This window comes from Paramormyrops kingsleyae, chromosome 7, assembly GCF_048594095.1.
Source record: "Paramormyrops kingsleyae isolate MSU_618 chromosome 7, PKINGS_0.4, whole genome shotgun sequence".
NCBI lineage: Eukaryota > Metazoa > Chordata > Actinopteri > Osteoglossiformes > Mormyridae > Paramormyrops > Paramormyrops kingsleyae.
In genome coordinates, this window is record NC_132803.1 from 17,114,316 (window position 1) to 17,139,935 (window position 25,620).

The following is a 25,620-nucleotide window of genomic DNA, read 5'->3' on the forward strand; positions in this document are numbered from 1 at the left end:
TTTGATATGTTAAACGACATATTGCGATACTCTACATATTGTTGTTTCCATCTTCATTGCAAAATAATAAAGACAAAAACATATTGCTCAAAGATCGTGAGAGAAAATCACAATCTCAATTCTGAGTGAAAAAACCAAAACTGTATTTACGCAGAATCTTGCAGCCCAGGTCTGTTGCATGGAATAGTATTTTTTTTATTGGATGAGTAACAATGGTCGAGCTAAATCAATTGGAGTAAAAAGTCGTAATTTGGCTTAGTAATGTAATAAAGTGAATTTAAAATACTCAATAAAGTACAAATCTTGGGAAAAAAACTACTGAAGTACACTAATGAAGTATCTCTACTTTGTTACTTTACACCTCTGTTAGTATTTAAAGTACTGTACTCTTACAAGACAGATGGAAACTGGCCATCATTCAAAATGAGTCATGCAAATATGAAATAGGCTAGTGCATATGGTAACTGCTTTTTTACAAAGTAAACCGATGCAAAACCTAGACTTGCTACTCAAAATATCAGACAGTGGCACTTTTATCTCAGCCTTGCTGGATTAGGGTAAGGAATCCTTAAACCATACATGCCTTAAACATAAGAACATAAGAAATTTACAAATGAGAGGAGGCCATTTGACCCATCAAGCTTGTCTGGAGAGAACTCAACTAATAGCTCAGAGTTGTTAAAATCTTATCTAGCTCTGATTTAAAGGAACCCGGGGTTTTAGCTTGTGCTACACTAACAGGAAGACTATTCCATACTCTAACAACAGGCTGTGTAAAGAAATGCTTTCTCAGATCTAGTTTAAAATGTTCTCCCACTAATTTCCACCTATGACCTTGAGTTCCTGTATTTGAACTAATATTGAAGTAACTGGTCGAACAGCATCCAGACCTGTTAGAATCCTATATACCTGGATAATGTCCCCCCTTAGTCTCCTTTGCTCGAGGTTAAACTGATTCAGTTCAGCTAACCTCTCCTCATAAGACATTCCTCATTTTTGACGCCCTACTCTTGAACTCTTTCCAAGGCAGCAATGTCCTTTTTAAGGTATGGTGGCCAAACCTGCACATAATATTCTAGGTGGGGTCTTACCAAGGAATTGTATAATCATAGCATCACCTCCCTTGACTTAAACTCCACACACCTAAAGATGTAACCCAACATCCTATTGGCCTTTTTAATTGCTTCCCCACACTGGCGAGAGTGGGACATAGAAGCATCATCATACACACCAAGGTCTTTCTCATAATCAGCTACCTTTATTTCAGTGGAACTCATAAAATATCTGTACTTCATATTTCTGCTCCCTGGCTGCCTTTATCCTATAAGGTATATGTATCCTATTCAGCAAAGTAGATTTATAGAAACTGCACTGTGAAGATATTTAATTAAATTTAAACCTCTGCAAACACCCAATTTAATGTTGTGACTGTCACTGGGACCCAGTACGATCAGTCTTGGAGTTACAGGCATACAGTTTTGGTATGAAGAATTTCATAATCCACACAGAAGTAAACTGGACAAATGTTGGTTAAGCCAAAGCAATAATACAGTCTACCAGTCTAAATATCATCAGAGTTAATTAATATTGGTAACATGTCACCAGATCATCCTCTTTTTAAAACCCCTTCTTCTAAACAATTTGAAAAGGATAACTAGCTTTCAATGGACAGTGGAATTTTCAAGTGCCTGACCTTTAATGGCTGATCTCAGTACTGAGTTCACATCAGCTTTTTATACCTGTTCCCTTCTGTAATAACACTATTACCTTCACGGATTTACAATGCAGTCTTCGTATCTTCTTATGATGTGTAATTCTGCTGTCTGTCAGATTATAACGGCACACTTGCCTGGCAGAGGAGATACCATGATCACGAAGGTGATTCACCCAGGGTGAGGCCCAGCCATTGCACTGCGGCTGTGCTGACCACTGCGGATTCCCCAAATGTGGGAATCTCCACTGCATAATTTCGGGTAGCGGGGGACTGTGTTCGTGCTCTCCCCTGATTATCTTTTATTTTTATTTATTTGTTTCTTTCTTTCTTTCTTTTGTTGTTGTAGGCAGTGGTGGACGTGCACTTGTAAATGAAAGATTGCAGGTTCTATGTCGCTATGACACATATGGGTTAAATGCAGAGGACACATTTCGTTGTGGTGTGTCAACAATGATCACTAAATTCATTCACTTTATAACAAGGAAATTGCAGCACTAACACCCTTATCACAAGTGATTTAAAGTCCTATCAGCAGTATTTCACAAAGAGGGTAACGGGTATATATAGCAAACACAATTACACACCAAGGTTGTAAGTTACTGTAGTGTGCCAGACTATGATGCATGATTTCAGAAACAGCACATGTTTGGTTAATAATTACATTTTAACAGCATAATAAATGCTACCTGAATCACTGGGTCTAGTAATCAATACTTTGAATATAAAATAAGGGTCTGAATTTATTTCTATTAAGGGTTATTTTACGGTTGAGAGTTTTTAATTTCGTTTTTATTAATTTCCTGTCATACAAAATATTTGACATCAAATGAAAAAAAATGTGATTAAAGAATGTTTGATTTTTTAATATGGGTAACTAATTTGCTTGGATTAGTTCTAGACGATGAGAGTCAATGTTTTCTGTTTACAGAAAGAGCCAAAGATTGTAATTCCAAAGCCTTATTGCCTAACTGCATTCCAGTGGCACATACAGTTATCCTCTCCTTGTGTTCAGGGTGTGCTGACAATATATCAAACGGAAGATGCACAGAAATTTGCTGCAGTTCCTTTCAAACACAGGCTTCTGTGGCTTATGAGACAGCAGTCAGTGCCTGTCTTTAGTCATTTCTGGGATGTCTTTAACTGCTCAGATATGCTCCTGTGCAGAGGTAGAGCAGTGATTTTCAAAGTTCATTTCACTGGAAATGTTGCCACTTTGCAATGGCACAGTGCTGCAGTGGTTAGAACTGTTACCTCAGACCTCTGGGAGCAGCCTTTGAATCTCCATGCGTGTGGAGATTGCATGTTCTCCCTGTGTTAACGTGAGGTTTACTCCAGGTGTTTCCCCCACAATCCAAGAAGATGATGCTGCAGGACCCCCCCCCCCCCCCAACCCCAGTAGCACAATGCAGCCTAAATTAAAGTCAACACCGAGAAAACTAATTTAATTACAAACAGATGAAAGTGGACATTCTTCCACTCTGAGTACTTCACTGCTAAATTAACTTTTCAAGGTGCATACACTGCAATCAAAAGTCAAGTTTTGGAAGGAAGGTTCTGTTTTTTTTAGATATCTCACTAAGTATGCAGACAAATTATTATGCTTATTATAATTACGGTCTGGTACATCTGAAGAGTATAAAATTGTTCCATTTTGTCCTGCATTATTTCCACTTGGAAAACTGTATTCCAAGTTAATTAAATACTGTGTTCTGTGTTGTAAATTAGTTTTTCATATTTCTAATAAGCATAATAATTTTTTTTATAGAAAATTAACCTTCATCTGCATACACTTCTTTGTTTTGTCAATTAATTCAAAACTTTTGGAAAGTGTAAACTGAATGACATGTTTACATGCAATTTTTCATCCTTTGTTCCACTTTATATGCTGCGGTTTGCACATGATAGCCCAAGTACACAATGTAGAGTTGCCAGTCAACAGCATTCAAAGACACAGCTACACTGACATCAGCCAGACTATTTGCATTTTGCTTCCTGATACATATTATCCAGGCCTACACTAATCCACGACACAGAATTAGCCTTCAATGAAACGTGCATATTACAGATCTTCTCTCATATGGTCCTCTTTAATTGCTTAGATCACAATATCATCGCTGTCCGATGAAAACCAGATACGTCCGCTTTTGAACATTTGACTTTTACCATAGATGGAATACACCCATTTTTTGTCTGCTGATGGCGTCTAATTGAACAATGAAAAGATACTTTATGAAGTAATCTATTTATCTAGTACTTATGTACTAGTTAACATTTGTATTCATCATGATCGTTTGTATGAATTACTTTATATCACTAATTTTAACATCTTAAAATTTGTAGCTAGATGATAGCTATGGTAACTATCATTGTTAACTGTGAATATAAAGCAAAATTAGTTTACCACTGACATACATGCCTCCCTGACAACAATTCATGTAAGTCAACTGAAAATGTTAAACCGTTCACTGATGGCTTTGTAAAATATGTTTTATTTGTGGTGCTAATGGTGTCTCGCGTTATTTTAAATTTCTGAGAAAATGCATTTTTTTCATGCACCTTAAATAATGGATTTTTGGGGATACATGTGTTCCGTTGGACAGTGACAGTATGCTGCTCCTTAATTGCCTAGATCACTATATGCTAATTAAGTTGTTCGAAATTAAGGCTGCTGAAAGTGGATGGGCCTTCGCATCCAGATCTCCATGAAGAATCTACCTGCTGTGTCCCGGATTCATACTCACTGTCCATAACAGGTACTGAGTTGCTGTCTCCTGTAGATGGAGGTGCTGCAGGGGCTGGCTGGGGGGGGGGGGGGGGGGGGCTGTTTGTGGGTTTAACAGCCGCTGCCGTCACCCTGACATCGCATGCGATCGCCCCATTAGCCATCTCACGCTGGGCTTTGAAGTCGATGGAAGCCGACCCCCCCCCCTCTCCAACCCCCCCATCCCCCCAAGGCCACTTCTCTCCTCTGGCTTGTATCTGTTCAATATACAGCCAGAGCTCGGTTCATCTGCGATATTCCGCATTGCATCACCAGCATGTCGCTGGGCCCAGCTCTCTGGTTCTGCTGGCCTCAAACGGAGCGACTAGATGCAGACTCCTGGCCTACGGAGAAGAGATCCATGTTCTGGGACAGTCATTTGCATGGGTGCAGTCACAGCCCCAGGCTATTTGCTAGTAATACTTTAACAGACACAGTTTTCCACTTTATTGTTCTTAGTTCAGCTTCAATTTTTCCCAATGTTCATATCCTGTGTGTTTTTTTACATTTTGTTAGTTAGTTTTTCCATTTGAAAAAACAAAAAAAAAAACTCTAAGCACTGTACAGCAAAAATACGATGTAAAATACATTTCCATCCATCCATCCATCCATCCATTTTCTATACCCGCTTGTCCTATGCAGGGTCAGGGGGGTCCAGAGAAAAATTTTCAATGACCACTATAGCGTGTTCCTGATTCCTGTAGAGCTTCACTGCAGCCGTATGTCTGTAGTCCTGTTTGCTTTCAAAATGTATTGATTTAAATATCACCAAATGGCTTAGGGGTGGTGAATGATACTCAACTTCAAACATGACTTGGCATTTGTCTGTTTTGAATTATGCACGTCAGTAATAGTATAACTAAACTGAATTCTACTCAATACATGATTAAAATGACAGTGAAAGCTGTTGCCGTTGGCTCCCTTTTTCCTCTTTTCCAATTGTCAAAAAGCTCTAATGAGGTGAAAATATGATAAGAACAGTCGGCTAAGAGGCATCATTCCTGTAAAGATACCGTCGCTACAAAAACAAAGGTAAGCCCCTTAATCACATTATCATAAACTGTCCGAAACGCTTTCACTTATAATGCATGTGTCACCGGAGTCTGCCGGATATCAAAGGCAAGGCTTATCAGAAAGGGAGTTCAAACCCATCTCAGTCAAGGCCTCGGGGGTTATGTCATATCAGACACCAGATTCATCTTCCCCCGGGACAGGGAGGAGGCTGAGCTCAGTATGGACAGAGCAGAGGAGTTTCCTGCAGCCCGTCTATGAGATAAGATGTGTAAACTCTGATGCTGACAAGTGGTGCTGGCAGATTCCCCCTCTGCTTTCAGTTATCCTTCTTAAGTATGATGCCATTGCCTCACTGACCAGATGGAAAGGGCTAAAATGACAGTAGCTGTGTTGGTTATTTTTAGCATACTGCTTACATGCTGCTTATATACAGTGTTGGGGTATTTTTACAGTACAATGTTTGTACAGAGTAACCTCCACTGCTAATCATTTACACACCTGGGTATCTGCTTATGATAGTGATCCACTTCAAAGAAGTACCGTCATGTTAGCAGAGTTACTGTATGTGAGTGACAGTCGCCGTCTCAGTCATGCACTGGGATGGAACTGTAATCCTCATCCCCACCACTTGCCCAGAAGTCACACAAGCAGAGCAGGATTCAGGAAGATGATTCAAGGAGTGTGACTTCCTGCAAACATTCGATGCTTGTGAGGTCAGGGCCTGAAGGAAAGGCTGAAATCCAGCAGATGTAGACCAGCTCCCTTCCTCTCAGGAAGTTTAAGCAGATTTCAGAAACTGGATTCCTTATCTGTATTCTGGAGGCACTGAACAAAGCCTGTGTTTGTCCTAGATTAAGGCATTCTCAGCCGTCAGTCGCTGTTAGCTGCCTTCTGTCCTTCTGTCCTCTGTTTCATTTGTTATCTTCCAAGGTGCAGGAGGTGCTTCTGAGATGCTCTCAAGTTCTGGATGCTCTGATAATAGAGGACATCCTGGCTGGTAGGGGATCAGGGAGAGGCAATAGGAAATGCCTTCACTTCCTCTCCATGATGACTGCTGTGACACAACGTCCGTCAGACCAGGGGTTGGGAATCTCGCGGCTAGAAGAACCCTCCCCCCCCACTGCATTCCCCCTTTCTTGAGACATTTCCAAATCAGCATCAGGTTCCAGCTTCTAAGACTGTGGATTCCCTTGTGTTGCGATAGATACTTATTTCAAGAATCTGTAGCAGTTTGTAGTACATATACTATAGCAGTGGCTAAAATGAAGACATTTTAGTGACTGACATTGTGCCTCTTGCTGTGTAAATTCATTTTCTGAACACATAAGAGAAAGCTGGCTTTTAAAGAAATTAAAACTATGTTAATAACCTTTTTTTTTCCTGTATGGCAGAAGAGGTCATGAAATCTTCTTTCTGGTTTTGTGTGAATAGAATGAGCTGGAGCAGAACTGGACATTGCGGCACAAGTCAGCTCCTGCTGGGTGAAGCCCCAGGAAGTATCCTGCACATGGAGTGCCTCGGCAAAGTATAAAGTGCGGAGTAAATTCTAGACAGCTCCGCACCTTCATCGCATTTCGGCCGATGATCAACAGAAGAAGGCATTTCCAGAAGCTTCCAGTGTTATTATACGCATTATGGCTGAGGCAGCAGAAGCAGGCACTCGGCTCTTTAAAAAACCCAATACCAATTTTTCATGGAAATATCTGCTGCACGAGGCGATCCGTTTCGAAGCCCAATCGCAGAAGGACACATTTGGTGTCCCAGTGTTATTTTAGGCCCGATGCAGAGGCACCAAAGCCCTGATCACATTTAATCTGGTCTTTATTACAATGCACATGGGGCTTTGAGTTCTGCTCACAGTAAGAGATTTGCCTTCGAGCTGAGAAAGCCAAAGCCACCAGGATGCTCAGTGTGTACTGTCACGGTTCATCCCAATCAAGCGTTCCAGAAATTTGCATAAGCCTTGGATTTCCTGTCCAACAATAAGCTTGAAATGAAATGCCTTCATTCTTGTCAATGTGCAGTATGACTCTGAATATCCAGGGAAGTATATTATGTTAAATGACTGTAAATACAGAATTTTGCAGCTCTGATAAAACTCTGGAGGGTAGGGGAATTGCAGGATTTTCAAGAATTGCTTATATTGAGCTTGGTATGAATAAATAAAATGGAGTTCACTGTTGCTTGGCAACAGTACAGTGTGCCACGTGATAGGTCTATTGTTCTTAGTACCCTGTTTTGGTCAATGGTTATCATTATTAGAGGTGTTTCCTTTTACCCTTGGAGCATTTAGCTAAACTGCCATTGTTGGGTATGCTTCAATACCAAGGATAACTTGGATACCTTAGAAAGGAGGCATCTACTTTTGGCTGTGCGGTGACAATACCCTCAGAATTGTGACTCATTTCATTCTGTCATGCATTCATTCAAAAATTAATAAAGCGCAGCTTAGTCCTGTTCAAAGAATCCATCATGCTAAAGAATTTGAATCATAAAGGGTTTGAATACAAGTTTAGTGTCATGTTGACCAATCAGACAGCTTGCCATTGTATTGCACTTACAGTTATTCTGGTTCGGTAAGGTTTGTTTTGCCTTGACATTTTTTTCTGCAGATTAGAATTAGATTTGGGTGAGTGTAGGTTTGATAAAGCTATTTATACTCTTTGCAGGCTTTTATCGCTTGTTACAGTTTGCTGTTCTTGTTATGGGTTTTAAAATGAGATATAGGGTCAGACTATGCAAAAATCTCTTTCACTTTCTTTCAGATTTACATTCTGTCACTTAAACCTAAATAAACATGCCAGTTTTAGTTTATCCGCACCCGGAAGTTTTGCTCTAGTTATGCTCTGTGTCCTCCAAACCCAAAACTGCCTGTTTGTCCGGCCCCCCTTGATTGTTCTTGCTTCCGCTGCTTAATAAATGATGTTTCTGTCATCAGGTCACACAAACCATTGCGCTCGCGGATTGTCCCTTCCCACAATTCCCATTCGTGCAGGTACCCCCATCTTCGCTCCGATAGGTCATTCTCCTTCACGTCATAAACTCATCTTTCTCTCTGTGCAGGTGCACAATAAGCAGCCATAATTGTACATTTTATTTCATTTTTAACAGTGCTTATTTTTAAATAATTCAGCACAGCGTTTCTTGACCTGGTCCTCAGGGACCCCCAAACAGTACATGTTTTTGCTCTCTCCCAGCAGAAACCTGGACCGTCTGGCAGGGAGCTGAGGGGGAGCAAAAACCTGGACCGTCTGGGGTTCCCTGGGGATTGGGTTCAAAAACACTTATTAAGCAGATGCTAGGACGAGTGCCAGAGCAGAATCAGCCAGTCCTTGGAGCAGATGGGTTTAAGGGTCTTTGCTCAAGGACCCAACAGTGATATGACTCTGCCAGTCATGTGATTTGAACTGGAAATCGACACAAGGTCATGATCATTTGAATCTTCCTCAGTCCACATTGGACACATTTATTAAGATTGAATGCATCTATACACTGTGGGAAGAAGAGTTATATCCAGACCTGCAGTAACATTCAAGAGCCAGTATAACTGGTGTCTTTCAACTTGTGTTTGGGAGGAATGTAAACATGTCATTGTGCTGTGTGAAAGCAGGACAAACAAAATTCACCTATATGTAAGTCATGGGAAAAGATCGAGTTGGCTCCACACGTGTAAAGGAAATCAGGAAACCGGTTTCAGAAAGATCATCGTTTAAACGCGATAATAAGGGGTCAGCCTCTGTTACTCACAGCGAAAGGTCACGGTTTCCACGGTGACTTAACAGAAAAAGGAAAATAGCCAGGCTTGGTTCCTCTTGTTCTTGTGTGACATGCTTAACTAAAACCCATAGATAAGATGATTTCAGTTTCTCTGCTACACAACAAAGGACGCTTACTAATCTATCCAATTTACCGTGGGACAATGAAAATCCACCACGCTCCACTTTAGCTGCCAAAAAATGTGAAAAATGTGGCAATGACTTTGGGTGGAAGGATTCTCATTTCCTCATTCCGATCTCCTTTGATGGATGTCAAAATAATTCTATGAGAAAATACTCTCACACTTACATGTGACTCGGTTAGGAATGTGTGTCAAGCTGATACGAATAATATCCACTATAATAAAAATGTTCAAACAAAAATCAACTGTGAAGAACCTCATACCATAAACAAGACATGTTCATTTTAGTTATGTAGGAGAGCCGGATAATATTTTACAGCAAAGAGAAAAACTCTTGTTTATTAGATACGTATTTCACATTGTGAAAAAAAAATTCACTTGTACAAAACTGTTAAAATGCAGTAGTCAAAAAAATTAATCTAAATAAGACAAAACTGAAACATATCCATATTGACACATTTCATCTTTTTGCATTTCTTTGTATATGCATATTGTCAAAGAGGAAAAAGACAATACACAACTACAACCTCTTTTTCAGAACAGGCGTCAAGGACTGGAGTGTGGTGGGGGGGGGGGGGGGGGGGGGACGGGGGGCGGTGGAGGGACGGACTCAATTACACAACAAAAAATACGTGTTCTGGGATTCATTGTTGACCGTTTCTATGGGAACTCTAGTACAGAATGAACCCCCCAACCCCTTAGCTGATGGCAAGGATCTGAAGTACAGCATGGTACTTCATGGTTGGGGCTTTGTGTGGGTAAAAATATGCAACAATTTATAAATCAATACTTCAATGTATCTCCAGAAACCCCAGAGGGGCATAAGGGACGCCTCTCTCTCTTTTTTGTAACCCGTGTTGTAACATTTTTTTATCTATATTTTTTAACTATCTATGACGGTCTTTTTAAAACAAATAAAAAATACTCGTCTTCACAAACTGTGTAAAATTTCACCATTATAAATGTGAGACTGAGGTTGTGCAGTTCATTCGCAGATAACGTGCTGCATTTCTGCTTATGGTTAAGTTCTGAGCATGCCTGCAGACCTACTTCCAGACAATGAGCGAGTTATAGAAGTTGACAAGTCCATACTACAAATGCTGGTGTATATTTACACATATACACATACATACTTCCCCCCCCCATATCCTCTTTGGATCTTAAGTTTTTTTTTTAATATAACACACAGTTCTGTACATTTATGAATTGGTGACATCTACAGTGAAGCTGCAGTTGGGGTGAGCTGAGCTAAGATCAACAGATCATAGTCAGAAGCGGCTGTATGTCACTTAACATGACGGGAAGAAGTCATACTACAACACCAGCCTAGAAGACACATAACGAACATGATGCAGCTGCTCTCTTTACACATTCGCAGTGTCGCTGTTTGACTCCTCCTGGGCCTCACCCGTGATCCCCTGCATGATGCAAATCAGAGGGACTGCACCCCACACGAGCTAACAACACATACTGATGCCAGCACTATAAGGTTCAGCTGCGCTGCCTCTCATTGGCTGCCACCCGAAGGCCTTGCAGGTCACCTGGGCTGTTAATCCCCTCCCCCCCCCCAACCAATCAGATCCTGAGATAGCCCAAGAACCTTTCAGCCACCCACGTTAGGGCAAATAAATAAACCGCCCACCCTCCCACTAAAACCCCAAAAACAGTTCCCACTTCAGAGAAACTCAAAATGTGCAAAGGAGCCCAATCCACAGGAAACAAGGGCCATGCATGTTTATGTAAAGGCAGGCCGAGCATCCATTCCGGAATGAAAGCAAACAATAAATTAAAATTGAAAATAAAAAAACAGCGAAAATAAAAAGAGACATTTAATTCTCATAAATAAAACACCTTTAAAGCTAAGACTTAAGACAAGCATTTCCTTATTGTTATGTTGCATTATAAAGAAAATAGTACATTTCCTTTAGTCACGGTTAGTGTCCGCCCCGGGGGGTGACGGCCCCATGGACTTCCCTCGGAGTCTCCCGGAGCTCCTCACTCAGGAGGACATGCCAGGGCATGTTTCGCTTCTTCTCCGCGATGCAGCTGGCGTTCACACTCTGGCCCGTCAAAACTTCAGGCCGCAGCAATCACAAATTTTACACCTGTCCATGCACAACCTTGTCTTTTTTGGTGGGGGGGGGAACAAAAAAAAAAGGGTCCATTTCTTCCCCCTCCCCCACATGTGCTTCCCAAAAGGGGCAGATAAACGATTATCCTCATTCTTAGTTCCCAAAAAGGAGGGGGGGGGGGATCGATCCTTCATTGAATCCACTTTGTGGTACAGCTTAAAAACACACCACTTGCAAGCGTCCGTCTATCCCGAACAACAACAGTTTTTCCTTCATAGTTTGTCCCGTGCAGCCATTTGCTACTATTGAAATTAGTTTCTCTCACACTGCAAAATTATCTGCAATATTGAACTGATGCCAAATTCATGCCATGAGCTGAAAATATACTGTCTGGAAAACCATTGTGGGAGATACAGCGAGGCTTTTTTTTTTAAAAAAATGCCCCCAAGTTTGGCAAAGCCAACCAAATCACGTTTTCCGAAACAATATATACTCTGAGGCATGACCAACTAAATTCAGATTTTCAGAAGTTTAATAAAGGAATCATTAACCTAATGAGTGAATTCACTTATGTTTCTAACTGCACAGGACCTTCAGATTGTGCCTCTTCACAGTTTAAATCCAGTAGATGTGTTGAAAACGCAGGAAAAATCTGTGGGAGGAAAAAACAAAACAGAAGTGTCACGAAACTGAAGACTAGGAAGCAAATAAAAAGCATATAGAAATGATTGTGTCCAAAGTTAAATTAGCCCTCAGTTTTAAGGCTTTTTAATGAGGTTTATCATTATCCCACAGTCAGAATGAACCTGCCTTCTTCAAAGCAAATAAAGCCCAAGACATCGTGAACATATAGGTTACAAACACTGGAGATATTAAACGTTACCGACGTTTTTGACTTTACTTCCATATATAACTGACACTGTTTGTGTGTTTACTTTAGCGATTGTTTACCGTCACACTGTTGAGATTTAAAGCAGAAGTCAGAAGCTTATCCGCTGGGATTTTTATGGCCCTGAAATGTCAATATGTAATGCAGACATGATATGTGTTTCAAAGATTTATTCACCCCAGGGGTCTGGGGGTCTCAAAAGTTGGGTCCTGAGATGTAGAGAATATGGACAAACAGCAAATCTGTTTTCCTCCTGCGGCCTCTCACCGGCCTCACTGAAGCATTCTTTAATTGGGGGTCATAAATATGATTTGCAGTTCAAACGTAATCGACAATCGACTCCAAAGTCCCAACAGAATCGGAGAAAAAAAAAAAGATCCTTAAATAGACCATTTCAATATCCCTCAATCCACCAACATTAGCTTTTTAAAAATCTCTATTACTCTATATAGGTTATTTTTGTGATTGACTTTAATGTGACCAAACATCAAAACAAGTTCTTTGTACTCTGTACATGCAAATAAAGTTGATTCTCATGATCATACTTACTATAAATTCACAAAAATTAATACGGTGTTCATATTGGACTTTTGGTGTCAAACCCCCAAGTAACTTATAAGCCTGGAAGTTGCCCAGCATCACTGCTAAAGTTGTAACCTTTGGGTGGATTACAGTTCGCTTTACCACTTAAGACGAGCCCTCCGAGGCCAGCGGCCCAGCAAGCCGTGTGAACGGCCAGAGATCGGGGGCAGCAGAGTCCCTGCGGCCCAAGTGGGGGTGGAAACAATAACATTGTTCCCGGCCCCCCGCCGAAGAGGCTCACGACTCTTTTAAATGCATTAATACCCCCTTCACAAAGGAGCTGCTGCTTTAAAAATTTACTGCCCAACGTAGGTGGGCAACATTCAGTATGCAAACACTGCCAGTGGAATTCCTGACCGGCGCTTTCGGGACACTGGGAAAAGGGCTTCATGGGGATCCGTGCCAAACCAGTCACTAATGGCCCAAGTTTATTGGGAGCGCCCCTTAATTCACTGTGTACCCATTTACTCTACCGTCCTGGGGCAAAGTAAGTCCTCTGTTACGACAATCATTTCGAAGGAATAGGCTGCGAATTAATCAATATCATCATTATGTAAACGCTCGTAGTTTTAGACATCTATAAATGAGATTCTCTCTTAAATTATGTACCGCTATCAAATATAATTACTTGCCTCCCCGATCCTTTTAGATATTTATATTATTACTAATCATCAGAGAGAACTGCAATACCCCCCCAGGGTACCCCAAGCAGATAGCTCCTAATCATTTAGTTCACAGAGACACTGAGCCATTAGCTGAATTTGTAGCCAAAAATGAAGACTGCCAACACAAGTCGCACCCCGCCTGTTTATAACGGTGTAGCAGACTCGACTGATGGTTGTGGAGCCGAACGGTAGCCAGACTGCAGCGGAAAAGCTGGGAGGGGGCTAATCCAGTAAAGCTTTCCAGACAGCGCTGGTCTCATATCCGCGTAAAGCTCCTCACAATCCACCTGACAAAATATAAGGAGCTAGAGAGCCGGGCAAGCTATGGACAGACAGTGTTACTCCAGCACAAGACACAAATAAACAGACAGCCTTGCAAGCGGGAGAGTTTTAAGGTGTGGCTGACTGATGGCACAGCTCATGTAATTATTCTGCAATTACTCTGTCATGCCCGTTACCCGCTGCCTAATGCCGCCGCCCAATTACTACTTGAACCATCTGTTCATACGCTGCCTGTTGGTTCACAGGATTTCTAAGGACAGGTTTCAGAGCATAGATAAGGTTGCAGAGCTTAAGGTCAAAAGCGGACATAAGGACTGTAGCCACCAGCATGAAAATGAAGCGTACGAGTCCTCTGCATATTACATAGTGTACAATAACAGAAAGACTCTATTAATTGGGCCATATGGCTTAGGTTTGTTCCAGGCAATTGACATTTACCGCATCCCATCAGAAATCCAGTCAAACGAGAACCCCAATATTCAAAATTTGTTGTTCCCCTCACAGTCAAGGGAATAAACTCACTTTCTTCTGCATATGCAATTGAAGTTTAAAACTGAGACCCCAGCGGAAACAATTGCCGTTACGATGGAACTGACAGCTAATCATGCCGGAAATGTAGGATGAAGTTCAGAATTTGAAATGCGTAATATTGCTTTACGTTCCAGAAATAGAAGGCTCGGTTTCATACCTGGGGGGGGAGGGGGGGGGAGGGGGGGGGGGGGGGGTTGGAGGTCAGCCCCTAAGCTGGAAGGTGCTTCCATGTGCTGACGAAGGCTGTGGGGATCAGCGAATATGGCACGGTGGTGATGCTGTTCCAGGTGTCCAGCGTAGGGTCATAGCAGTCCAGGGTTTTGCACCTCTGCGTGCCAAAGTAGCCCCCCACCACGTAGAGCTTGTTGCCCGATGCCACTGCCTGGCAGCTCATGCGCTTAGCCGTCACATCGCCCACCTTAGTCCACTGATACGTCTCGCTGCTGAACTTGTAGGCGGAGCACGCAGAGAACTCAGTGTCCCCACCCATGACGAAAATCTGGCTGCCCAGCACGGCGGCGGCCGTGTAGCGCCAAGGCTGCGGGCACGTGGCGGGTACGGTCCAGCGGTTCTCCAGCGGATCATAGCACTGCACTTTGGGCAGCTTGTCATGGCTGACGCTGGTGCCCCCAAAAGCAAAGAGCTTCAGCTTGACGCTCACCACGGCTGCGTTGCTCACGCCCTCGCGGAGTGGCGCCACCATGGTCCACTTGTTGGTGGCGGGGTCGTACTGCTCCACCTGCTTGAGCGACACTGACGGGGAGGCGGGGAGGCAGCCGGTGGCCGCGGTGTGCCCGCCCACCACGAAGAGGCAGTGCTTCAGCTCAGCCGAGCCGTGCCCGAACCTGGCGATGAGCATCGGGGCCGCCTTGCACCATTCCTCGTGCAGGGTGTCATACACCCAGACGTCTTTCGACACGCCGTTTTCGGAGCCTCTCCCTCCGGTGACGTAGACCTTGCAGCCAATGGCGCAGGCACTGAACTCCTTGCGAGGGCTGGGGATATCGGCTTTGGGGATGATCTCTTTGGCTTTCTGGTCCACGAGGTACAACTTGTCACACATGAAGGTCTGACCTCCGAGCAGGAAGAGGGCGTGGCTGGTCTTCCGGGGCCGGGCGCACAAACTCGTGACGACGCCGTCGTTCTGCAGGATCTTCAGCTTGCACCGTATTGCCTCGTCCACCAGCTCCTTGCTCTTGACCTGTCTGTTGATGAGCTCCTCTGTGGACACGTTCTCCATGAGAAAGACGGCAGGCAGGAGGGCGAGTCTGACAGTGCGCAGGAGCTCAGGGAGATGGCAGTGTCTCCGCTCCAGGTCAAAGTTGACCCAGTTGAGGGCCGACTCGTAAACAAGCCGCTCGTCCTCCGTCTCCAGCTCCTCGTGAGAGAGCAGCTGTACCAGTATGTCTTTGGGCAGCTGGAGGAAGTCCTCTGTCTTGCATATGGTTGGGAAGTTACTGAGGCACATGCCCCAGGAGAGCTCGGACAGCTTGGCGCACTGGTGAGCGTCGGAGAGCAGAAGCATGCCCAAGCAGTTGGTGGGGTGCAGGTTCTTTTCCAGGAACTCGGCGCAGGCGTCTCGGATGTCCTGGAACTCCAGCATGTCTCCAGCCTCCAGCAACGACTCTGCGTTCTCCTCATTGATGATCACCCGTGACGAGTAGGCGTAATCCAGCAGGAGCTCCAGCACCTCGGGGTGAATGGAGTCGTGGAAGTTGACCTCTCTGGCCTGGCTCTCACGCAGGCCACCACTGAACATCGCCTCAAAGTAGCGGCTGCAGGCGGCCAGTACCGCCCGGTGGCAGGGGAAGGTCCGGTTCCCGGCATGTAGCAGAACGTCAGTGAAGAGCCTCTGCTGCCGCAGGGCATTAAGGTGCATCAGCACGCTGTCTGCGTAGGACGACTTGTGGAACAGGTAGATGTTCATGGAGCCAGAGCTTGTCCGCGACTTGCGGTTCTCATGGACAATGATGGACATTTTCATTGAACCCTACATGAGAAGAAAGGGAGGAAAAGTTACAATGGTAAGCGCGAGAGTGAAATATTTAAAATATGCCTATATAAACTGGTAATGTTTCATTCCACTGCAATTTGGAACCGCAGACAATCGACACGTATTAATAATTCATTTGCACAGACGATGCGGTTAACGCAGTAAAGCAGGGGCTCGCAAGTGCCTTTTAAGTCTCAGTAGCCAACTGCAAGCAAAATAAGTACGATAAACATTTAAATACTCCGTGTACAGTAATTCTTATATGATTGGCTCATATTAGCACCCAGTATCAACGTAAATAAATGAGTAGCGCATAGTTTGTTTGACAAACGAGTTAAAGCAGCAGGAAACGGAAGCGTTTCAGCCAAGTTATCGCCGTAACCTCACATTGAAACACAGCAGCTTATACGCATTGCAAATAGCGATAAGGCGGCTGCGATCAGCCTTACGGGAATATATACCGCTTACATCTGTTAGAGATGGTAACTGAATAGCGTTTATTATATTTTACATAACGCTACAACACATTTGCAAATACTTAGATGCACTCAATATACTTTATGCATTGTTTTATAACAAATCTATTTCTTTTGTACAGCTTTTCTAAAATTATTTTAATGCGACATTACGTACCTATTAAGTTAAAACGGGGTGACGATTTACTGGCTTGGTAATTATACCAGCCCAATGAATAAAAAATTCAGATAAATACACTTGATCTTGCAGACGGCTGCTGCACGTGACGGCGCAGCAGTGACGCTCATTGTTTAATTGCTTTCCTCATTGTCGATCTGATAATTAATAGATAACGTGTAGTCATGAAAGGACTGGGAAAGTCACGCAGAAAGTCGGCGATCACATTGACTAGCGCGGGTTTTAAACCTCGCCCGACCAGAGCGCCGATCGCAAAAGGCTTTTTAATGCCTGTTTAAGCTACGCTGTAGATGCATGTAACGTTACCTCTTCGGGTGAAAGCAGGAGTTCAGATCGATAAATGGCAGCCTTGGAACATGCCACCTGGGGAATGCCACGATGGAGCCGAAACTGGATACTTCAGATTCCAGTTTCTTGGTTGGCGAGATGAGTCGCTATTAAGGTGGCGTCTCCCTCGCGTTGGTCCCTTTTCCCTTCGTCGCGCGCTGCTATACAGCAAGGATGCAATGGCAGTTTATGTGGCTTTCGGCCGTTCATGCAGCGGTGTATCAGGATGTCTGCTAAGAGACGATCTGAATGGAGTTTGTGGTCGCGGTCGTACTGCCCACCGCGCAGCCCTCGTCATTCTCCGGACCCGGCGCGTTGGGCGTGCTTTTACTGATCCACGGGCGGGACGGTCATGTGTGCGAGGCGGGCAATGGGTGGGGCATGTGTGAGACGGGTGGGGTTTGTGGTAAATGGGAGGGGACATGCAAAGCATCAGCGCGGCTGGGAGGACGCCGAAACTATCGGCAACAAAGGCAGGCAGGCAGGCAGGCAAGTAGGCGTGCCCTATCTGTGCGGAAGGTCTCGTAACAGAAATCTATACATGTTAAGTTCAGGTCCCCCTCGGGACATTACTGCCCTGAGACCCGATTCGCATGGGTGAGATGGATTTGCGTTGATAACGTATTGATTAAAATGAACAACAAAAATCGATGGCATGTTACCCAATTATCAAAGAAGTCTTAGAATTTATAGGCATTATCCCTGTAATTTCAGGTCGTAAATGGTATTTCTGTGGGTGGCATAAATGGATCTTTGTCGTCAGGGAAATAAGGTAATTGAGGACCAAAGTTTGTATGGCTAACAGGCGCTGAACCTTATTTCACTGGAGAACAATACCAGTAGGGCTCGAGAAGGGCTGACCGTTACATTTCCTATAATGGAGGGGAACATTTAGGCCTATTATGTGGTCTGGTTAAATACGCAAATTTATTGAAATATCTGTTAAAATTCACGTTTAAGTCACTAACTATTGATACCAAAATAAATTTCAGTTTTTCTTTTGTGTTAGCAATAATTTCATGTTGCATCTTTTAAACGAGATTCTGGGTATTGGTGGTCACAAAATGACTAATATCGCAACAGCGCCACCTAGTGACTGTCATTTTTATAAACGTTTGCCGTAATATGTTCAACAATTACAAACGGCGATCATTTAGCAGAACTTTTTATTCTTGCCATACCTTTGTAGCTACAATTCTTTGCATGTATATGTTTGTATGTATTTAACAATGACATTACCAGGAGGGGCATGATTAGGGAGAATGTCCAGCCAGATCGAAACTTGAGTGGTGTTTTGTTATTAGATGTGTGTAAGCCATGGATTGTTCAAAACAAACACCATTTTCGAACACAAGGATGTTCATAAGTGTACCTGCTACCAGTGCATCCCAGGCCAAAGGTCAATGATGGATTTTATAGTTGTGTCATCTGACCTGAGGTCATGTGTTTTTGGACCCTTAAATGAAGAGTGGGACGGAGCTATAAACCAATCCCCATTTGCTGTGGCGTCGGATTCAGTACATGGGAAGGATGTCAGACGAACCAAAACCACCCAGATGAGCAGTCACCGTTTTCTGGTAATGTCTGGCAAAAACTATAGTGTACGCCTCCGCAAAAACTTATCCGGAGTGCCAAGTGCGGTCAAGGACACAATCTGAACAAACCATGTTCAAGATCTCAGTTGTGGAAGTGGCTGCAAAGAGCTGTGGTCAGAAAGCAGTCTGTGAGGATAGCGACCGTAATCCTTGGACCTGCTGGTAGATATCGGTGGTGAAGAAACCAATGTATGGGGTCTCCTGAGATAGGGTCACCACCCCATGTCAGGGGGGACTATTTAAGCTAGGGCAGGATTTGTAAACTACCAGTTCAATTAAAACGACCAGGGAGTATTCCACAAAGCAGAATTTCCCAGTTAGCTACATAACCTAAGTCAATTGTGAAAACTGTCCAATAGGAAGAGCGCTTAGTGACATTCCTGTTGGTCAGTCCTTACATTTGGCATAAATTGCCTGGCTAATGAAGAAGTCCTGCTTTGTGCAACAATCCCCTGGATTTCACTTAAGCACTGAGTTCTTACTGTGTGCTGATTGGTCAGTCTCCTGTAATCATGCATCTGTCACTAATGTAAATGTGAAACAGATGGATGAGTCTTTCAATCAAGGAAACAAACCATTCAAAACACAAGAAGAACTGAAGTATTTAGCCAAGCTGAGGAGCTTTTCAGTTTTAAAGGAGTTTGTAAACCTGAAGTAGCTCAGCGTGTCCTTTCTGGCATGGATTATGTGGTAACCCTATCCTGAGGCAACTGAAAGTCTGTAGCCAAGGCAGTCATGTAAGTGAAGGTTTATGCATGGGAGGAGATTGAAGCGGCCATGGAGACAGACAATGATTATTCTTGCTCAGGCTGCCTTCAGCCAGGGAGGAGAAGTGCTGACCAGCTCTGGGAACAGTGACCAGCAGTGAACGGAACACTTTGAGGAGCTCCAACCTGGTGGATATGCCTTCTCACCAGGAGGCAGTGCTGGAACCTTCTGATGAACTAGAGTCTATCACTGCAGCTGAAGTCAATATGGTGGTCAGTGACCTGCATGGTGGAAAGGATGCAGAAGTAAATTAAATCCATCCAGAGAACTTGAATGTTGTTGAGGTGACAGAGATGATGTGCCTCTTCAATATGGGATGAAAAGTAGCCCCAGCCTGGCAAATGAGATGGTGGTCCATGTTTATAAAGGGGATATCAGAGGGTCTGTCCCAACTACAGGGGAATCACCCTCCCAGTTTCCCTGGGAAAATGACCTGTGCCAGTGTGCTGGATGGGAGACGCCACCCAGTGGCCGAACCAAGGATTGAGCATGAACAATCCATATTCCAGCCCAACTATGAAACAGTAGGTCAACTCTACTCCCTCGCATAGCTGTGTGAGGGTATGTGGGAATATTGCGTGTAGACCGTGTCATTTATAGGCAGAGAGAAGCCATATGGAAATGTATCGTGGCACAGGAATACAGGGTACTGGGGACAATACTGATTGATATTCGGTTGCTGTATGAAGGCAACAAAGGTTGTGTCTGCACCCTTGGTACAAAATTGAAGTTGCTGCTTGGTATGGAGGGCTAGAACTGACATCCCTGTCATTGGCAGGTGCTGCCATGCTTTTGGCCTCATCCAGACAGGAGGTTCCTCCACAGGGTGGTTGGACACACTCTCAGTGACCGGGTGAGGAGTTCAGACTTCCGGAGGGACCTTGAAACATTGCCACTGCTTCTCGAGATTGAAAAGAGTCAGGTGAGGTGGTTCTGGCATATTGCAAGGCTGCTGTTCCAGGCACGTCCCACTGGGCAGAGAACCCAGGGCAGACCCAGGATGCGCCGGAGGGATTATATTTCCCAGCTGGCCTGGGAACCTCTAGAGATTCCCCAGAATGAACTGGAGTCTGTGGCCATAGAAAGATGATGTTGGCATGCTACTATATAGTGACCCTCACCAGGAAACTGAGAAGGAAAAATTATTAGAATTAAGTGTTGCATACATATGATCAAACCATCTTTTTTGATCCAGATCAGCCATTTGAGGGTTTTGGTTTGATGACATGAACACAATTTTATCCTAAGAATCATGTACAATTTGTAATAAGAATTATACAAATGGGCAATTTACTAAGCATGCAGATTTTAACTGCTCAATTTAATTTGCAGTACCATTATTATTCATTGCATAGGAATACTTGGGGTAACCATCTAATTATAGTGTAGAACAACATGGATTTTGAGGTTTGAGGTACAATGTGGAGGCAGGGATGTTGCTTATCGCTGGTCTGCAGCTTGAATGTCTTTTTGTTTTTTGCCTGGGAGTCTGGAAGTTAGAGAAGTATGTGTAGCCATTGGAATGAAAAGTCAGATGACCGTGAAACCGAAGAGGGTCACTCAGATGCCCTGAAGCGTAGCTGACGGATGCAGAGATCAGCTGCTCACTGGACCTTGTGTGTGGAGTGACTCTTGGGAAGAGTCATGCGGACAAGGTGAAGAGTTCTGAAGCAGAAATAATACTAAATGGAATGCATAGGCACACAAAGGCATAAAGTGAATGAATGCCTTAATGATGTTAAATTTGTTCATATTTCTTCAAAGGAAATGAAAATGTTTTCCTTTTTGCTGTTTTTTAACTTTCTTGTTGGAGATTTTTTTTTAATGTTATTTTTCAGTTCCTGTGCTATTGAAATGCACTATAGAATTTATTCAACTGTGTGCAGTCTCCAGAAGACCTATTGAGAGGGAAGTGCACACTAGGGGGAAAAAAGAAGCGAAAGTACTCATGTGAATGTGGACAAACCGTTTGTTGGAAAATGGTACGTAGCAGGGAGATGAACTTTGACAATTTGAAAAATTTTGAAAGCAAGAGAGGCTAAAATAATGGGTGGCTTCATTTGTGATGAAAGCACAATTATATAATACATCCTTTTTGCAGTGACAGGAAACAGAATGGGCCATGAATTAGACTCTGGAATGCTGTGTGAATTACATGGATATTTAATCAGGAAGACATTTTTGTTATGTTGATTGATAGAATTCTTGTTTGTGAATCTGTGTGTGAAATTTTGGATTGAGTTGAATGATGACGTAATAAAAGCCAGAGAAATGTTATCTGATAGTCATTTTAGTTAAATTACACATTTTTAAATGTAAATCGCTTTGTACATGGCGCCCCCTAGTGGCCACGTGTACAATATCCAAACTGCTCATTCACATATGCTAGTCTGTCAGAGAGCATACGCACTTACACATTCTGGACAATCTAGAGACATCTATTTCCTTAAGGGCATGCCTCTGGACTGTAGCAGAAAAGAAAAAAAACCCCATGGAACCTGCACAACAGGTTGAAAATATGTAAAATCTGCACACACAGCTGGGGAAGTATTCAGATTCCCAACCCTGACGGTTAAGCACCCACTGAGTCAAAATATCACCCAGCATTCAGGTAGTTTTAAACAATAGTTTCTCAGTGTTGGAAAATTGAGCATATGGTCTGTTTACACACCACTCAGATGATGAGTAAAAACACAAAGAAATGCCCCTCTGTTTGAAACGAATTTATGGCAAAACCAGTTATAAAGAAATTGCATGAATACAACATGAAAATATCCATCCATCCATTTTCTATTCCCGCCTTTAATGGACAGTGTAATTAATTTTGACAAACGGACATGGATTCCCCATGCCTGAATACTGCTTGTTTATTTTATTTTATTTATTTAACCGTTATTTAACCAGGAAGGTCCCATTGAGTTACAATAACTCTTCTTCCAGGGAGTCCTGGCCAAGAATGGCGGCAAGTTACAAGTACACTAAAAACAACAGACATACTACCGCATTCACGTTCATGTGTTTGCAGGGAGTAGGCTTTCTGTAGGCTTGATTTTAAAAGGAAAGTAGGTTATAAAGTTCAGTAGAAACAAAACTTCCCTTTTGCTGCATTCGCAGGACCTGTTCCTGATTTTAATTGTTCTAGTGCATGGTGTCTCAACCCGATTCTTGAGGACTCCCACAGTCCAGGTTTTTTGCTCCCTCCCAGCTCTGTGCCAGACCACCCACATTCAAACATGGACTGTCTGGGGATCCCCGAGGACCAGGAAGAGAAAGACGGTATTAACGTAACTATGGGAATCTGTGCAACGAGGAGAGAACAAGCAAGCCTCAGGGACATGTAGCAAAGAAAGGATTCACACCATCAGCCCTGGAAGCACGAGGAACCAGTGCTACCCAATAAGCCACCACAACCCTGCAAAAACATTTCCACATTGCATTTCTATCATATGACTAGTTCACTAATTCTGAAAATGCAAGAAATAGCGAAATCCATTCCACTGGAAACTATGTACATACATCCGTCTTCAATCGGCCTATCCTGATCAGGGTCATGGAGAGCCTGGAGCCAATCACTGGCAGCACAGGGCGCAAGACAAGGCTATGCTGTTGAGGGCATGCCAGGACACTGCTAGGCAACACTTCAGTGTGTGTGTATATATATACTTCTTTACAGGGGATGGACAAAATAATAGAAACATCACAGGGGAGAGAAAGACTTTAAACAAACACAGCTACAAAGCTGAGTCATAATAATAGATTAAATGCCAATAAGCAGTATGTGTCAGCTATAAAAGAGGTCTGACAATATGCACTTTAACATATGGGGTTTTCAAAGCAATATGAGGAAATTAAAAGTTCCAACGAGGCCAAAAAAATCAGTGTTTGAATTGTGGATGCATTAGTCACAAAAACTGTAAAACTATTTAATGTGTCAAGGGGAATGATCTTAATAATCCTTATAGCACCAGGAGCGGAACCAGAAATCATAGCATGGGTGGGTCGACAGGAAATCAAGTGGACTGGTCCCATAACAATTCATTTGGCAACCAAATCACACTACACACTCAACTACATACAGTACATACACACACACATATGTATATAGCAGGTTTTAAATGACCTGTGGTATTACTAAAAAAATCAAAGAGGAAGAAAAATCTATTTCCTTCACAACAGCACACTTCCCCCAACTTATATAAGCACACACACATACCTGTCACTGCTGTCAGACACAATTGTTTTATTGTTCTGTATACAGATGACAAACACATGCTCCACCATCACAACAGAACAACAAAACAAGCAGATTTAAGTACAACTCCATTGCTTACTTCAACAACAGCAACACTATTGCTTTTGCAGGTGGTGTTTCGAATGACTGTGAGTCTGACTGGAAGCCGTGGGAGGAAACAAACTAGTGTCATTTTAAAATAAAATCGAACACTGTGGTTTGTTTAGTCATGTCAACTAAAAGCAAAACCGCCTCGGGCTAGCCAGACGCTGCAGCTGACTATGTCATGAACTGTTAGGTTTTCGTTTTTTTAACAAACATGAATAGCTAAGGTACAATGTTGCCAAAACAGACAATAATTCAATAGTTATTATTTTTCTCACAAGACTTATTTGTGGTATTTAGCTTACTCCTTAGCAGCAGTTAGAGTAAATTACAGGCTAGCTTTCGACATATCGGAACACAAGTGTTTCAGATCTATTTTATGCAAACAGGAAGTGTCACTGTACAGAGCTGCGCGCTGGTGTTTTGTTAGATTTACCGTTTGTGAAGAGGGGAGGTCATGTGATGCTTGGAAAAAAAACATTTCATTTTATTGGACAAGATGCTGATGTATCGGCCTATTGTATTGGACCTTTGAACCCACATATATATTGCATTTAGTAGGCTGAGTCTAGAAAATGGGTGTCTGCCATGAATCTTTGGTTTTAGCCCATTGACCAATCAGGGGGCGTGTTTTATGAATATGACTAAAATGAACCCGCCTTCAGAGAACAGGCCTCAGCTGACTACTGGATCAACATTGTGCTGAATTGGTGGGCCTGAATTCCGTCTGGGCATTGCAATGGGGGGGGGGGGGGTTTGGGATGGGTGTTGTGACACCTCCACTTCTGCTGAAACATGATTTTACCCCCCCCCCCCCACAACTTTATGTTGGATTAAAGAAAAGTTAAGTCTCCTAGAACCCTAGAACCCCCCCCCTCCCCCCCACACTTTTACAAAGGTTGATTCTCCCCTGCCCAGGAACACTTGGGCCCACCAGTTCACCTATGGCAAACTCGTACAAATGGGGAAATAGGACCAGTGGCTGCCAGACGAAGGTTGCTGACAGGTATTGGTGTGATGTTTGAGAACAATTCATTCCTAGAGAACGAGTCTCTTACAGGAACTGTACACTTGCGTTCACTTCCCTGCACGGATTCATCTGTTTCATTCGTCACCTTGGCTTAGAAATGTGACTAGAAAACTGCTTTCTTTCTGGACTATAGCCAGTAAAAGCCAGCAAGGCATGTAAGGGTGAATTGAGTGAGTTGGTGAATGAGAGACTCAGATAAGCTACCTTTTGGTCATGATTGAGTGACAGATCTGAAGGAGTGACTGAGTTGGTGAGTGAGTGGGTTACTCAGTCACTCCTTTGGGTCTCTTGTTCTCATTGAAAATGAGTTGGTGAGTGAGTAGATGAACGAGTGACTGATATACACCATCTACTGGTGTAGTATATTATCTACATGTACAGTGAGTTCTGTATGCTACAATTGGATTTTTGAGATGCAACATTTACATGATTTCAAATGATTCAATCCAAGGGTTGTTAGCATTTTGACGCTTTAGCTGACTCTGTCATGAACTGTTAGGTTGCCAAAA

General features: G+C 43.2%; 1 protein-coding gene, 1 long non-coding RNA gene and 1 other non-coding gene across 9 annotated transcripts; 2 read left to right on the forward strand and 1 right to left on the reverse strand.

Moving 5' to 3' along the window:
* The first annotated feature begins 1,841 nt into the window (after positions 1 to 1,841).
* Positions 1,842 to 2,005, forward strand: LOC111850010 (U1 spliceosomal RNA). Its single transcript, XR_002839686.2, has one exon. It is a non-coding gene; the product is annotated as a U1 spliceosomal RNA (small nuclear RNA).
* An 8,270-nt stretch (positions 2,006 to 10,275) lies between these two features.
* On the reverse strand, positions 10,276 to 16,392 carry enc1 (ectodermal-neural cortex 1). Its single transcript, XM_072714422.1, has one exon. It carries the CDS (start codon positions 16,390 to 16,392, stop codon positions 14,617 to 14,619), a length of 1,776 nt encoding a protein of 591 aa, XP_072570523.1. The 3' UTR covers positions 10,276 to 14,616.
* A 1,410-nt stretch (positions 16,393 to 17,802) lies between these two features.
* Positions 17,803 to 22,022, forward strand: LOC111849951 (uncharacterized). Of its 7 annotated transcripts, XR_002839664.2 has the most exons (4): positions 17,803 to 17,979; positions 18,097 to 18,154; positions 18,850 to 20,269; positions 20,524 to 22,022. It is a non-coding gene; the product is annotated as an uncharacterized lncRNA (long non-coding RNA). The 7 variants fall into 7 exon arrangements; XR_011992377.1 differs by having other exon boundaries at positions 17,803 to 18,154; XR_011992376.1 differs by having other exon boundaries at positions 18,097 to 20,269.
* Positions 22,023 to 25,620: the final 3,598 nt, after the last annotated feature.

Coding starts and splice junctions, on each gene's coding strand:
- enc1 (XM_072714422.1), bottom strand. CDS start 16,392: ATGAAAATGTCCATCATTGTCCATGAGAACCGCAAGTCGCGGACAAGC.